General features: G+C 42.7%; 2 protein-coding genes across 2 annotated transcripts; one reads left to right on the forward strand and one right to left on the reverse strand.

Annotated features, from left to right (window-relative positions):
• Positions 1 to 481: 481 nt before the first annotated feature.
• Positions 482 to 4,901, forward strand: plk1 (polo-like kinase 1 (Drosophila)). Its single transcript, XM_024259673.2, has 11 exons — positions 482 to 1,211; positions 1,484 to 1,652; positions 1,785 to 1,929; positions 2,008 to 2,101; positions 2,178 to 2,403; positions 2,512 to 2,554; positions 2,639 to 2,736; positions 2,838 to 2,915; positions 3,012 to 3,166; positions 3,818 to 4,000; positions 4,090 to 4,901. Exons 1-11 carry the CDS (start codon positions 849 to 851, stop codon positions 4,282 to 4,284), a joined length of 1,749 nt encoding a protein of 582 aa, XP_024115441.1. The 5' UTR covers positions 482 to 848; the 3' UTR covers positions 4,285 to 4,901.
• A 1,055-nt stretch (positions 4,902 to 5,956) lies between these two features.
• palb2 (partner and localizer of BRCA2) lies at positions 5,957 to 13,823 on the reverse strand. Its single transcript, XM_024259671.2, has 12 exons — positions 13,418 to 13,823; positions 13,293 to 13,352; positions 13,039 to 13,219; positions 11,141 to 12,439; positions 9,171 to 10,345; positions 8,945 to 9,097; positions 7,678 to 7,760; positions 7,237 to 7,386; positions 7,049 to 7,165; positions 6,877 to 6,964; positions 6,619 to 6,803; positions 5,957 to 6,544 (listed from the first exon to the last, which is right to left on the reverse strand). Exons 1-12 carry the CDS (start codon positions 13,493 to 13,495, stop codon positions 6,313 to 6,315), a joined length of 3,801 nt encoding a protein of 1,266 aa, XP_024115439.1. The 5' UTR covers positions 13,496 to 13,823; the 3' UTR covers positions 5,957 to 6,312.
• Positions 13,824 to 14,173: the final 350 nt, after the last annotated feature.

A 14,173-nucleotide genomic window follows, 5' to 3' on the forward strand; every position in this document is an offset into this window, starting at 1 on the left:
TAGGTAATCTAATTACTTTAATATATGGGTTTTTACTGCATGGCGCTTCTTGGGGTAAAAGAGATTACCATTTAAATCATAAAAAATACTATGTTTTACAATAGTATCCTTTTGGAAGGCTTCTTCTAATCTATTCAATAGCAATTAGGAAAATGTAATCTTTAAAAGTCTTTTTTTAACAGAGTTTAATCACTGGTATCAATGCAAATACTAGTGGTAAATTGATAAAGTGAAACAAATGTATCTCTTCTGTTAAATATATAGTCATAATTCTGGTAACTAAACACTTTCGAAATTAAATCCCTTTCACGACTACATTTCCCGTCAACTCTTCTCGAGGAAGCCTCGATTACACACTGGGAGCCTTTCAGCCAATTAGATTGCTGAGTGTCTCCCACTCCGCTTCTGATTGGCTATTTTTGTACACATGTTCCCAAGATGCTTTGCAGCGACGCCGTGGAATTCAAATCTAGTAGACCAATCAACGACCGCCGTAACGACAGAGCCAGCAATTTAAACTCGTACTAGAAACTTGTTTTCCAAAAGGCAGAAAGGGACAAGGCAACCGCTGCCTGGGGACGTCTGCAATAGAATTCTGCCTCGGGTTTTTCTTTTTTAAATCGTTTTTTATTGCATTCTAGTGATTAAATGGTAGTCAACGCTTGCTTCGAATTTTTTGTTAGTTTTGCCGTAAATTGACGCGTATAGAAAAGGTTAGCTTCGAAGGCTAAACTAACGTCGGTTGAGTTGGAGGTTAAGCGATACTAACTTTAGCCTCTGTTTGCGTTTTTCGCGTTCCGACTTCACTGGAGTTTTATTAGACGAGGAAACAGCACTTTCTAGCAACCATGAGTGCTGGTATCGCTAAGCCGGCGCACCCGTCCGGACACGTCGACCCAAAGTCGGCTCCTCTTAAAGAAATCCCAGATGTTTTGGTGGATCCCCGCACCCTGAGGAGATATTCGCGGGGCCGCTTCCTCGGCAAAGGCGGCTTCGCCAAATGCTACGAAATCACAGACATGGAGACCAAGCAGGTCTTCGCTGGTAAAATAGTGCCCAAGTCGTTGATCCTGAAGCAGCACCAGCGGGAGAAGATGAGCTCGGAAATCGCCATTCACAAGAGCCTCGACCATGCTAACATCGTGGGCTTCCACGGCTTCTTTGAGAACGAGGACTTCGTCTTTGTGGTGCTGGAGATCTGCAGGAGAAGGGTGAGGATTTTTGAAACCCTTCATGAGAAAACATGGAGGGTCAACGGTTCACAATGTGGCCTCTTCCGTTACCCCCCCTCCCTCCCATTGGGCTTAGTAAGAGTAAAATCACCACTTATGTCATTGTTACATATCCTAAACCATTATATAATTGCAATTTAAAGGTTTATATAGAGATCAAACTTATAATTTACATTCTTTGTGGTTTTATTGTGCCATTTGATCCAGTTTGTTCTGAGTTCCCCCTCTCATCAGAGCTGCTGTCCTTTCAGTCCCTGCTGGAGCTGCACAAGCGCAGGAAGGCAGTCACAGAACCGGAGGCTCGCTACTATATGACCAAGCTGCTGAAGGGGGTCCACTACCTGCACACCAACAAGGTCATCCACAGAGACCTGAAACTGGGGAACATCTTCCTCAACGATGATATGGAAGTCAAGATAGGTACTGACTGAGCGTGACGTGGAAGAGGCACACCCATATATGTTCCCAGCACTTCCTTGTTGATGAACTACAGCTATTTGGCTTCTTAAGTGACACGGTTTGTTCTACTCATGCTCATTTATTTTCTTTTAGGTGACTTTGGTTTGGCCACAAAGATTGAGTTTGATGGCGAGCGGAAGAAGACCTTGTGTGGAACGCCCAACTACATTGCTCCTGAGGTGCTGTGCAAGAAAGGCCACAGCTATGAAGTAGATGTCTGGTCACTTGGGTGCATATTGTAAGTGTGAAGACATGTGAAAGAATGTTATTCCACAGGATTCTGGACACTCAACTTCCTTCCTGTTTCCTCTCATAGGTACACTTTGTTAGTGGGAAAGCCTCCGTTTGAAACCTCATGCCTTAAGGACACCTACAACCGGATCAAGAAGAACAATTACACCATCCCCTGGGTGAGATGACTTTGAAGAGATGGGTTTTTTTGTGAATAAATGTCTAAGTTAGTTGTCTTTCGCCTGAACGTTTCAGCACATCAACCCGGCGGCGTCGGCTCTCATCAAGAGGATGCTGCATGCTGACCCGGCCCAAAGGCCCACCATCACTGACCTGCAGACGGATGAGTTCTTCACGTCGGGTTACGTCCCACTGCGGCTGCCCACCACTTGTCTCACAGTGCCTCCTCGGTTCTCCATCGTCCCCTCCACAGCTGCAGAGCTCAGCCAGAGGCGCCCCCTGACCGCCATAAACAACAAAGGTAACAACAAATACAGAAAATGTTTGTTTTTTTTTTGAGCTGGTACAATGATGATGAATATCTGCAGTTAGTCATCAATCTTGACCATTTTTTTTTTTCTTTTTTAAGGTGGCACAGAGAAGGTGGACATGAAAGACGAGCCGGCTCCACTGTGAGATATCACACATATAGACCCACAGTTTACATCATGCGTCATCGTTTGATTGAATATTCTAACTGTGAATTTTGTGTGCAGAGAGCCAGAGCCAGAAGAATGCTACCTGAAGGACATGCTGCAGCAGCTCAACAGCTTCATCTCTGCCAAGCCTTCAGAGAAGGCGATCATTCGGCAAGGTGACGGCAGCCGACTGCAGGAACTCCTTCAACTTTCTGCGGAGAGTTTCTGGAGTCTCTGTCAGTCGTGCTCACAGAAAACGCCTCGTCTTTGTTTTCAGAGGAAGCAGAGGATCCTGCATGTATTCCCATCTTCTGGATCAGCAAATGGGTGGACTACTCTGACAAATATGGATTAGGTAAATGCTAAATCTGAGGCCATGTTCACTTTTTTTCTCTTTTTTTTGGCTTTAAAACGGTAAACTGTAAATGTTTTTTATTTTTATTTTTTGCAGGATACCAGCTTTGTGACAACAGCGTGGGCGTTCTGTTCAATGACTTCACCCGACTCATCATGTATGCTGATGGAGACAGTCTGCAGTACATTGACAAGAAGGCTGCAGAGTCTTATTTAAGCGTTCGCTCAGTCCCTGCTTCTCTCAACAAGAAGGTTGGTAGAGGAAGCTCATTTTCTGCTGCTTGATGTTCTTTTTCCTTGTCTTCTTCTAGGGTTTTTTTTTTTCTTCTAATGGAGTCCTGGTCATTATTAAAATGATTATAAATTATACCCTCGCATGAATATTTTGTGCCCATTCCCACTTGAGTGTATAAAATGCTGAAATTGTGGTCATGAAATGGTAATTGGTGTAAACAATTTATTTATTTTAAGCACCAAAAAATGCCAAGATTTAGACAATAGATGCTAGTTTATGGTCATAATTTAGTATTTTGTGTTAATTTGAGAGCAAAAATGCCAAACTGTGGCTATAAACACTCATGATTGCGCAAATTGTTAAATTGTGGCGTTAAAATACAAATTTAAGTGCAAAAAAGTGCTCATTTGAGTGCATTAAATGCAAAATTGTGGCCATAAAATGCTAGCTTGTGCACACAGAATGCTAGTTTGAGCACAACAAATGCCAAATTGTGGTTATAAAATGCTCAAATGTGCCCAGAAATTAAAAATTATCATGCATAATTCACCATTTTGTCTACAAAATGCTAATTTGAGTGGATGGAACACTAATTTCTGGCCACACATTATTTTTTTTTTTTTTTACTTATTTTCTGCCAGTGGTGTAAGTATTTCCCCGTTTTGCAGATTACATTACTGAAATATTTCCGCAACTACATGAGTGAGCACCTTCTGAAAGCCGGTGCCAACATCGCGCGCCGTGAAGGAGATGAACTGGCCCGGCTGCCTTACCTCTGCCTCTGGTTCAGAACCAAGAGCGCCATCATCCTGCACCTCAGCAACGGAACAGTTCAGATCAACTTCTTCCAAGTAAGACGGAGCGCCAAAGTCCTTTGCTTCTACCGTGAACTGTGACGTTTCCTTACTGTATTTTTAAAATTGTAATCTTTGTTCGCCAGGACCACACTAAGCTGATCCTGTGTCCGCTGATGGCCGCAGTGACCTACATCAACGAGAAGAGAGACTTCCGCACCTACAAGCTCTCTCTGCTGGAGGAGTTTGGTTGCAGCAAAGAACTAGCCAGTCGCGTGCGTTACGCCAAACTCATGGTGGAGAGGCTGCTGGAAACCAAACCCACGCCGGCGGCGCAGTAGGTCAGCTCTGCCACTACGTGATCGGTCAAATCTGGCTCTGTCAGAGCAGAACTTCAATATTTCACTGAGGGAGACCTCCCTTGTTCTATTTTAAGATTTGACATTCATAGAATTTGTTTTTTTATTATTAATATTGAATGTCAAGCTCCAAAAATGAGTTAATAAAAAGTTTCACTCTTTTATAAAAAAAACCCCTTGGTGCTTCTACTGACATCTGCTGGATCATTGCAGCATAGCAGATCTTACACCATCTCCAGTCTTGAGGGCAATCTTGAAAGTTATTTTGTTTACAAGTTATCTTTTTTTTGCAATTGGAAACATTGTCTTTTAATCTGAAGGCTGCAAGGACAAAAGTATGTGAAGAATGAGATTCTGGCTGGTTGAAAACTTTCCTGTGTGATTTCTCCAGTTTGTGTGTTTGTTTTTATCTGTCTGAAGAAGTGGACCATGTTAATGTCTTCATCATGTACATTGTTCCTGCAGTTTCCCTGCTTTTCTTTTTAAATGTTCTGGTTCTTTTCTTCAACAGAATATACAAACTTGTACATAGTACTGATTACTCCTCTACATGGTGTAAAGTTTCCTATGAATAAATAAAGACTTTCTTCCTTTAGGCACTACTATGGTATTATTTGATCTAAATTTTAAAGTCCCACTAAAATTATCTTTGGATTTATTTTAAGTGTTCCAAGTACTCTTTAATTTAGTTTCTTGCAGGAGTTTGTTAGAAAATCACCTGAGTTGTGGGTGGGGCTATTGGCACTGCCTGCAAGCTTGTAGCTCCTCATAAATTAGAAGTTTTTGTCTTTCACTAAGCAGTGCAGTTATTCAGTGTGCATTTAAAAAACTTTGTTGGGTTGCCTTCCCACTTATACCATGGTTATTTACAAAATAAATCAGTTTTTTAGTACTTAAATTTTGCTTTTTTTTTTTGTATTTAGATCACTTTTTCCCAAAAAGCGGATGATTTATTCCATGGGCCGACGTGGTATGTCATATACATTTAATTTTGTGATTATTTGCAAATAAGTGGTTGGCAAATACTGTAAATTAAAAAAAAAATAAGCTCAATTATTGCGATTAATTTTGCCCCAGGTTTTTTTTTAAGTGATTTCTGGCCCTACTTTATACATGTCCTCCAGGATCACCAAAATACCACAAGAAACTTAAAACTGCCATTTTCCTCAGAGTGGGTCTTTAAAGAAAAAATAAAACCTAAGGATTAACTGAAGTAGTGTTCAAATTAATTCAAACTTAGCCACCTGTGTGGCTCTTCTTGCAACTTCCAGCTACCAATCCAGAGCACTACTTGTGTGACACTTTCAAGATCCATAAAGGAACCCAATTTAGATTATGGCAAACTAAATTCCATATTATTTACAGAAATATAAGGCGCGGCTGGAGAAAGTTATCAACTTGAATCTTTTATTGGAAGGCTTTGAGGGTCAGTGTCCGCCACGTTTTCCAACTACAATGGTAAATGGAGTTTATTTAAACGGTTTTTCTATATTGTTTAAAGTCCAATTCACACATAAATTTAAATGGTAGATTAAAATGTATGTATATTTGTGATAAATATTTGTACCAATATTGTTTGACTATAAATCGTCATGCACTAGAATCCTTTTCTGTCTTTTATTCAATTGTTATGCATAAATAAAACACAGAAAAATAAGGCATCAAAGTTTAATATAATTTGAATCCAAGTTTTTTTTCTTTAAATATAACATCTTATTTGCAAATGAAAACAAACGAATCAACAGTAGTACTAAAAAGGACAGTACAGTGACATAAAAGCCAAAATCTTTAAAGATTGTGAGCTTTGTGCAATAAAACCTCAGAAAATAAAGCTTTTTCAACCTGTAGACATGCAGTGAATCGTTTTTACAGGATAAAAATGTTATGTTTCTGCAGAAAAAGAAAAGACGGATTTCTGAGCATTCAATTCAGCTAAAATGAAAGTGTGTGAAGAAAATATGAGAAATAGCCTCCTAACATCTTAAAATATAAATTGTTTAAACAAAGTTTCTAGAGGCAGAATGAGGTCTGAGCGGCGCTGCAGACGTACAGAGACACGTCTCCGTTTTGATGTCCGATCACCAGCGCGTCCTCGTCCCCCCAGCGGACCAGCTGCCAGTCCTCCCCCTCTGGAGCCTTCAGCACCTGAGCCCCGCCCCCTCTGCCAAGCTCCCACACGCACACACAGCCGCTCGTACTCAGCGCCGCCACGCAGGACTGGTTGACGTCGGCCTCACACAGCCTGCGGAGCACAGATGGGGAGTTCATCATCGTATTGTCACGTGAATATGCAAACCTCGTCTGTCGTCGTCGCACCTGCCGCGCCACGTTGGGGGCGGAGTCAGCCGAGTGACCAAAACAGAACTTCCAGTCAGGGGGTTAATGCAGACCAAAGAGAACAAGGCCTTCTCGGACTCTTCTGAAGGCCCTCCAACTTTGGTTTCGTCTTCGTCCTGAGGTGAGCTGGGGGGCAGGTGCTGGAGGAGGACCAGCAAAGCTCCCTGTTCAAACAGAAACACACCGCGGTGAAACCCAGAGGAGCAGCATGAGCATTTGTGACAGCTAGCTCCTTACAGACACAGAGAATCCTCGGAGACCGGCCGTGTGGGATAAACGCCGCTCCAGCTGGACTTTACGAAGCAGCTGACCGGTCTTTATATTCCTAACAGAGAAAAATGAAAACACGTGCAGCCGTTTCACTTAAGGATCTCCTGTTTTGTGAAAACTCTTTCCTCCAAGCACCAACCAGATGAAGAGACGTCCGTCTTCATCGGTGGCGATCAGAGCGTCAGGGAGTCCGTCAACCGGCGCGAGGGCACTGACGCAAACGCCGAGAGACGCGAGAGGCTGACACCTCTGTGACCTGGAGGAAGACGGGAAGCGTCTGTGCGGCCGATCAAATGAGGACGACAGACGAAAGGTGGCAAGAGTTACCTGCTGTCGTCGGACAGAGCGAACACCTGCAGGGTGGAGCCTGTGGTGAAGCGGGCGGAAGTCACCACCCTGGATTTAGACACGCCCACCACCACCTGGATGATGCCCTCGCAGATCAGCATCTGCATGAGGCTGGAGCACGAGAGCACTCTGGACACAACGCAGAGAGCTTTCACAAATTCTGTTTCACCTTGAAAACATCATTGTTTGTTTTCATGAATAAATACATTTAAATCTACATATTAGGCATAACACAACAGAAACACAAAAACATTCAAAGATTTTATTATTTAAAATGTTTTCAAGGATTTAATCAGTAAAAAGTTTGAATTTTTTTCTTTGTTACCGAACTAATGTTAAAAACAGACATGTCAGGTCAAAAATATATATATTTTATTGCATAGACGTTTATATATAAAGCATTGACTGAGCTTTAATCACCTCACTTCTCTGATTTCCAGCTGACCGAGGGTCACACAGATCAGCCCCGCGGCGTCCGGGACAGGAAACACGTTGATCACAGGCTGAAAACAACACAATAAAACAGAACACATCAAAAATCCTATCTGATTGATTTGAAGACCCACTCCGGTCATCTTTTGATCCATTTTTTCAAAAAGTGTAGTTTTTATGCTCCTTTTTAAACAGCATTTTTTCATCTGCTCCTGATTCACCACAATTTGAATAAAGAAATACGCAGAAATGCAATTTTAAGCTTAATTCTCTTTACATATATCCTCCATCATGAGTGAAATGCCACAAAAACATGTTAGAAACACCAAAAACACAGTTTTCATGTTTAATACCACAAAGTAATTCAGATCACCAAAGAAGTGAATCACAAAAATCTAACAATTTCTATGATTCTTAAATGAATTATTCCATCAAAACCTCGATTTCAACTAAATTCTTTTTTTTTTTTTACATTTTACATCTTCTCTTCAGGAGATGCTCAATTGTCCATTATAGTTACAAAAAAGCAACATAAACAAACTCAGTTAAGTCCAGACACACAAAGAGTTTTCTTTGATTAGATGTAGATCATTTCGATTGGTCAGATTTTTTATTTTTGGGTTCCAATGTGTTTGGATTAAAGTTATATTGCTAACATACACATATGTGTATTTATGCATGTTGTTGAAGAAAATATGTATGGGTCAAAATGTTCCTATAACACAATAGAAGTTACCAGAGTTAATAATTTTAAAATTGAAAAATAGATCAAGCAAATTAATTTCAGAGATTCACTGAGGTTTAGAACACAAGTAATCCTTTGTTTTATTATCTTGAGGTTATTTTTTTGTTTGTTTTCATTGAAATCTAGGGGCAGACATGTTTTTAAAGGCCCTGAAACACACAGAAAAAAATAAAAACCAACATTTCCATGGGTAATAACAAGATAATTAAGAAATAGCAAAAATGTTGGATGATAGATTTTTGTTTTTAGTGTATTTTAAAGATGATTTAAAACACAGGTGGAAACCTAACTGTAAAAGAAAGCTAACACAAGAAAAAGGTTAACTTTACAAACATAAATCAATTCCTTTTTTTATTTCTGACTGATAATTATTTGATTTAATTGTCATAAAAACTAAAGGAAAAAAATGCCCCCTGCATACTTAAGGTTTTATCCTTAGATTAGAATTTCTTGTTTTTTTCTGTGAATTCACTGCCTTTGTAATTTATCTCCTGGACTTTTCCTACTGACTTCACTGAAGGTCCAGGTGTGAATGAGGCTCCAGTCAGCAGCAGACGTCTGGCTCCACAGACACACGGCCCACTTCCCTGCAGCTGCGACGCACACATCCCCTGAAGCTCGGAGAAAGGAGCACGCGTCCACCAGGAGCCCTCCTGCTGCCGCCTGACAAAAAAGTATTAAACATATATTTAAATCAAAGACATTATAGAGATACAACAGGCCTCTTCATATGTACCTTGAGTGTGTGTGCGTGTCTCATTGTGGGTTTCTCGGCGGGCGTCGGACTCCCTGAGCGGCGGCGTTGAGCGCAGGTCAGAGTCGGGCAAACGGTGGATTCTACGGTGGGGGACGGGCAGGGAGACAGAGCAGGAGGAGGGAGAGGCTGTGTGGACGGACTGGGAGGAGGAGGCAAGCTTAGAGAAGGAGCAGAGGGGGACGGAGTCAGGGGGAGGACGCCAGCGACGGGGTGAGGGGTGAGACCTAGAGAGGGCAGGGCGGGGCTGGAGATCAGAGTGGAGGGCAGGTGAGGGCTGAGAAAAGGACAAGGAGCTGAAGGAAGATCAGGGGGATGGTTTTCAGGCCGGTTCTCCTCACTGAGGTTTGCTTCCTTAGAATCCACAGAATCCTTTTGGACATTCACAGCATCCTCTGTTTTTCCAGCATCTTGAGAAATGGTGTTCACGTTATACGGTTCTTCTGGGCTTTCCTTCCTGCACTGATCCAAGTTTGGAGTCTCAGATCTGGATTTTGCTTCAGGCGGCACAGAGCTGTGATCCTGTCCAGCACAGCCTCCTCCACAAACACCTGCTTGCTCTCCAGGTGAAGCTTGTTTACTGCACGTTTGTAGGTCAGTGAGTTTGTTATGAGGCTTTATGTGGTCACAGTTCAGAGAGATGCACTGGTTCTCTGCTGTTTCAGGTTCTAGTAGATTGTTTTCCGTGACTTCCTGCACCACCACCGGAGAGTCTGGGGAGCTTTGGATGTTCTCAACGTCCTCCGCTATATCAGTTTGCTCCTTAGTGAAGGAGCTACTCAGCTTTTCTGACCTATGAGGGAAGTCGGAGTGCACATCTTCATCTGGGAGGAGAAAATCTGTAGTGGTGGGCGTGGATGTGAGCAGCAGAGGGACGGCGGTCCACGAATCGCTCAGGTCAGAGCGCCGGAGGCTGCTGCGGGTGTTCCCAGACGGAGTGGAGAAGTGCTCGATGCCCGACTCCACCGCCACCTGCCGAAGCTTGTGGAGTTTCAGGGAGGCGAAGTGCTCGTCTGGGAGGTGAAAATCCTGGTGAACGTCAAGGCTTTTCAGGCTGGCGATGAGCGAGCACAAGGAGGGGGACGGGAGGGAGAGCAGGGAGGTCTGAACTGGAGAGGAGGTGGGAGGCAGGAGGAGAGGTGTCCAGTCAGGAGGGCCTGAAGGTCACACAAAAAAGAAAGAAGTTAGGGTACAGGGCATTTTAAAAACTAATAGATTGGTCATTCAAGTTATTAATGCCAGGTCAAAAAATAGCACTTTGTGGGCACAAATTAACATTTTGTGGCCAAAATTTTGAATTTCTTTAAGCATTTAGTAGGTACAAATTAGCATTTTTTGGACTCAAATGACCATTTTGTAATATTCAGCATTTTGTGTGCACAAATAAAATTTGTGTGTATACAAATTACCATTTTGTCTGCAAAAATAACAATTTGTGTGCATAAATTAGTCGTAGGAATGGAAAATACTAATATTCTATTTTATTCCCTAAAAATGCCCATAAAATACTCATTTTGGGGCTACAAATCATCAATTTGAGGGAAACAAAAATATATTTTTTAATGTAATGTCCAGGGCTTTGTAAAAATAGACAATTTGGGCACACAAATTAGTATTTTGCAGCAACAAAATAATGCTTGAAACCGAAGAATACTAACTTGTGATCAGCAAATATTAATTTCTGCACACAAAATACTAACTAGTACCCAAATAATGCTTATTTGCACATACATTACTTTTCTGTCACCTCAAGTTATCAGTTTGAAGGAACAATTTGTTTAGTTATGTCTTAATGTCAAATCCAGGGCTCTATAGTCTGCTACAGCTGTGCTTTAAATAAAGATAAACTACCTGTGCTAACAATATCAAACACTGATATTTAAAAAGTCATGCTTTACATTTTTCCACAGAAACAAGCACAGACAGAAACCCTTCTCCTGTAGAAGTCTTACCTCCGATTGTCTGAGGTGGCGTATTCTTCTTGAAGCTCTTCATAAAAATGGGGTAGACCCGGTCCAGCTGAGCAGCTGTAACTCCTGAGGACGACAGGGAAGCTGAGCCGCTGGCTGACACATGCCGACCTGTGTCTAGTTCCTTCACAGCTCCTTGTGGACTGAAAACGTGGTTTGGTTCCTCAGAGTTAGGGAGAGACTGGGATAGGGATGGGGCGACATCGTCTGGGGGCTGGGAGCCCTCCCAGTTAAAGGAGCGTTTTGGGGTCTGTGGTCTCCCTCGGCCTCGACCTCTTCTCTTCCTTCTGCCTCTCGGTGGACGCGCCGTCGTGACCGTGGGTGAAAACCCGGCATCAGAGTTCATCGGACCTTCCCCTGCAGGTGAACCAAAAGGCTGAGAAAAGGACGAGTTCAGAGGAGAGGTGGATGAAGTCACTGGGGAGGAGTGAGTGCGACGCCCCGAACTGCCGCTGGCTCCACCGCCGCGGCCTCGACTCCTGCGCTGGCGTCCCACGCTCAGCTGGGAGAAGAGGACCGCTTGAATGTCAGGTTGGCTTTGCGAGGACGTCATGCGTCTGGTGGTCCTGACGTAATACTCCACGGGGAAAAGCAGTCCCTCCACTAAGGTGCAGGAGTCCAGAAGACCCTTTTCACTTCTTTCACCAGATGTCTGAAACTTTTCTTCTATTTCTACATTAGAATTATTGTCCATCGTTTCTGTTTGCTCAGGTTTTTTGTTGTCCTCCTCGTTGCATTTCTTTTTTTCTTCCTCATCTTTTCTGACATCACCCTCTTCTTTGTTTTCCCCACTTTGCTTCGGCTCTTCAGTAGATAATAAATACTCACATGTGGCTTCAGGCACCACATCAGTCTTGCTTTCCCTTTCCTCATGGCGTCCACAGTTCTCCGTTCTCTCTTCATCTCCATTTTCAGCTTTTTTACGTGTACTCCAGTGTGTGAGCAGCAGAGACGGGGAGTCGGAATCTGAACCAGAAAGCTTCTCTTCACTTTCATTCACAGCATCCGTTCTCCTCCACTGGACCGTCCCTCCTTCTTCTTCAGCTGTAAGCTGTATGCTCTCGCTCTGCTCTTGTCCTTTCAGGCTGACGCCTGTGCTTTGGTCCGCCTCTGCACTTCTTCTTTCCCAGCGAAGGCGGCTCCGCCGTGACCGTAGGCGCAGGACAGAACTGGGTCTGTGACCTCCACCTGAGTCGTGGTGGGAGTCTGGAGGTTGTGGGGATGCAGGATCGGAGGGGAGGATAAACCTGATCACCTGGCTTCTCCTTGATGGATCAGAATCTGGTAAAACATCAGATGGTAACGGTTTAATGAAGCAGACAAATCTAAGAGGATTGCACACATTTCTTTAGAAAAGTTCCACTTTGTTTAGTTTAAACCACTAAAGTGAACAAAATTTTTCAGAAATAGTGGAATTTTTAGGACATAGTTTGTGCAGAAGTTTATTATAAATTTACCTCAGAGTTGTGGGCGGTAAGCCTGCCCCCACTTCCCATCACCCCTTTGTTTACACGCTCTCTTGCTAGCTACCCCTAATCTGACATTACCAGTGCAAAAAAAATAAATAAATAATAAACGGTGAGCAACGTTGGAGCTATCCAGTCGTAGAGTTTTGATCCAGACGAAAGACGTTCAAGGATCTATTTGTCAGCAACTGGATGCATCAGAATGAAGCAGTTACTGAGCTTTCTCCAATTGCTCTTGATTCACAACAATTTTCTTTAAATCTGTCCTCCACCATAAGAAAAATATCACAAGAACATGTCAAAACACCTCAGAGTAGGTCTTTAAAATGAAATTTTGAGGTGTAAATATTTAATTACTTTGAAACTCCACATTGATGGAGCCATAAATTATGAAAACTACAGTCACGTGTTTACCTGGAGTATGCTCCTGAGATTGTCCTGACCCTGGATCCTGTGCATCGGTGGTATTCAGGATCAATGATGGGGATTTGTCACGTGACGCAGCTGCAGCCTCAGACTCCCGGTGATCCAGCTGGTTCTGCTCAGAGATCCGACTTCTGACATGTCTCCTCACCGCTTCCAAACGCTCCGCGCGCTGTGCGCAGATCAAAAGTGCGCATGAAAAACCATCTGCAGAACAATCACAGCACACACAGTCCGCACCTCACCTGCAGTCTCTGCGCCGTCTTCACATACTCCCTTTTCAACTGCGCCAACTTCCTCCGCAGCTGCATACAAAAACATAGACGTCAGATCATGTCTAGTAGGAGGTTGTAGAGAGAAACCACGCTACCTTCTCCTTGTCATCGCTGTGTAACGCCTCTCTGAGCTGCTTCTCGCATTGCAGGATATCTCCGACATTCGTGTTCATCCTGCTGGAGGTGAACAAATCCCGCGGAGCCCTCACATGTAATCACAGAGAGGAACGTGCGCGGATCCGAAACTTTAACTTAAGGTGCTAGCATGCAGGTTGCGGTCAATAACGGTACGATTCCAGACTAACATTATCATTTTTGTTGACAACTAAAATGTTGACAATCATTGGCATCGATAATAAATGTGAAAAGCTAAGTTAACTTCCATAAAGTCCATGTTGGGACTAAAGTTTAGCCTGGAAGTTCGATTCCTCTGTTATCGAGAGAGTTCTAAAGTCCCGCTACTGGATCAGACAGGAAAAGCCGAGCACCGCTCTGTCGATCACCGGAAGTCCTCGGTTTTTATTTTCATATATTTTGATACAGATTTGTTTTACATTTACTTATTAGAGGACATTGTTTATAAAATATTTAAAAAAAATTATTTCAATTTAAGTTTGTTATTTTTGCTGCAGACTTTTTTTTTAAAAGATGAACGTTGATGCAAACTACTTGGTTTCTCACTGAATAATTAGAAACTGAAGCACAAGCTGAAATAATTTGAATAACTACAAAAAGCAGAAGTAGGTCTGTTGGAAAGTATTTGTTTAGTAACATCACTATGGAGAGAAATTAGACTCACTTGGATTTGTGCGTGCATAATTCTTGATTTGTGCGTAAATGAGGATTTGTGG

The sequence above is a fragment of the Oryzias melastigma genome, linkage group LG1 (assembly GCF_002922805.2).
Source record: "Oryzias melastigma strain HK-1 linkage group LG1, ASM292280v2, whole genome shotgun sequence".
In the NCBI taxonomy this organism is placed as follows: domain Eukaryota; kingdom Metazoa; phylum Chordata; class Actinopteri; order Beloniformes; family Adrianichthyidae; genus Oryzias; species Oryzias melastigma.

Bases quoted from the DNA above. Each gene is read 5' to 3' on its own strand.
- plk1 (XM_024259673.2), top strand. From the start codon at position 849: ATGAGTGCTGGTATCGCTAAGCCGGCGCACCCGTCCGGACACGTCGAC. The intron at 1,930-2,007 runs GTAAGTGTGAAG...TTCCTCTCATAG, and splicing joins TGGTCACTTGGGTGCATATT to GTACACTTTGTTAGTGGGAA. The intron at 2,404-2,511 runs GTAACAACAAAT...TTCTTTTTTAAG, and splicing joins GACCGCCATAAACAACAAAG to GTGGCACAGAGAAGGTGGAC.
- palb2 (XM_024259671.2), bottom strand. From the start codon at position 13,495: ATGAACACGAATGTCGGAGATATCCTGCAATGCGAGAAGCAGCTCAGA. The intron at 12,440-13,038 runs GTAAACACGTGA...ATGTTTTACCAG, and splicing joins ATCTCAGGAGCATACTCCAG to ATTCTGATCCATCAAGGAGA. The intron at 10,346-11,140 runs GTAAGACTTCTA...TGTGACCTTCAG, and splicing joins GCCACCTCAGACAATCGGAG to GCCCTCCTGACTGGACACCT.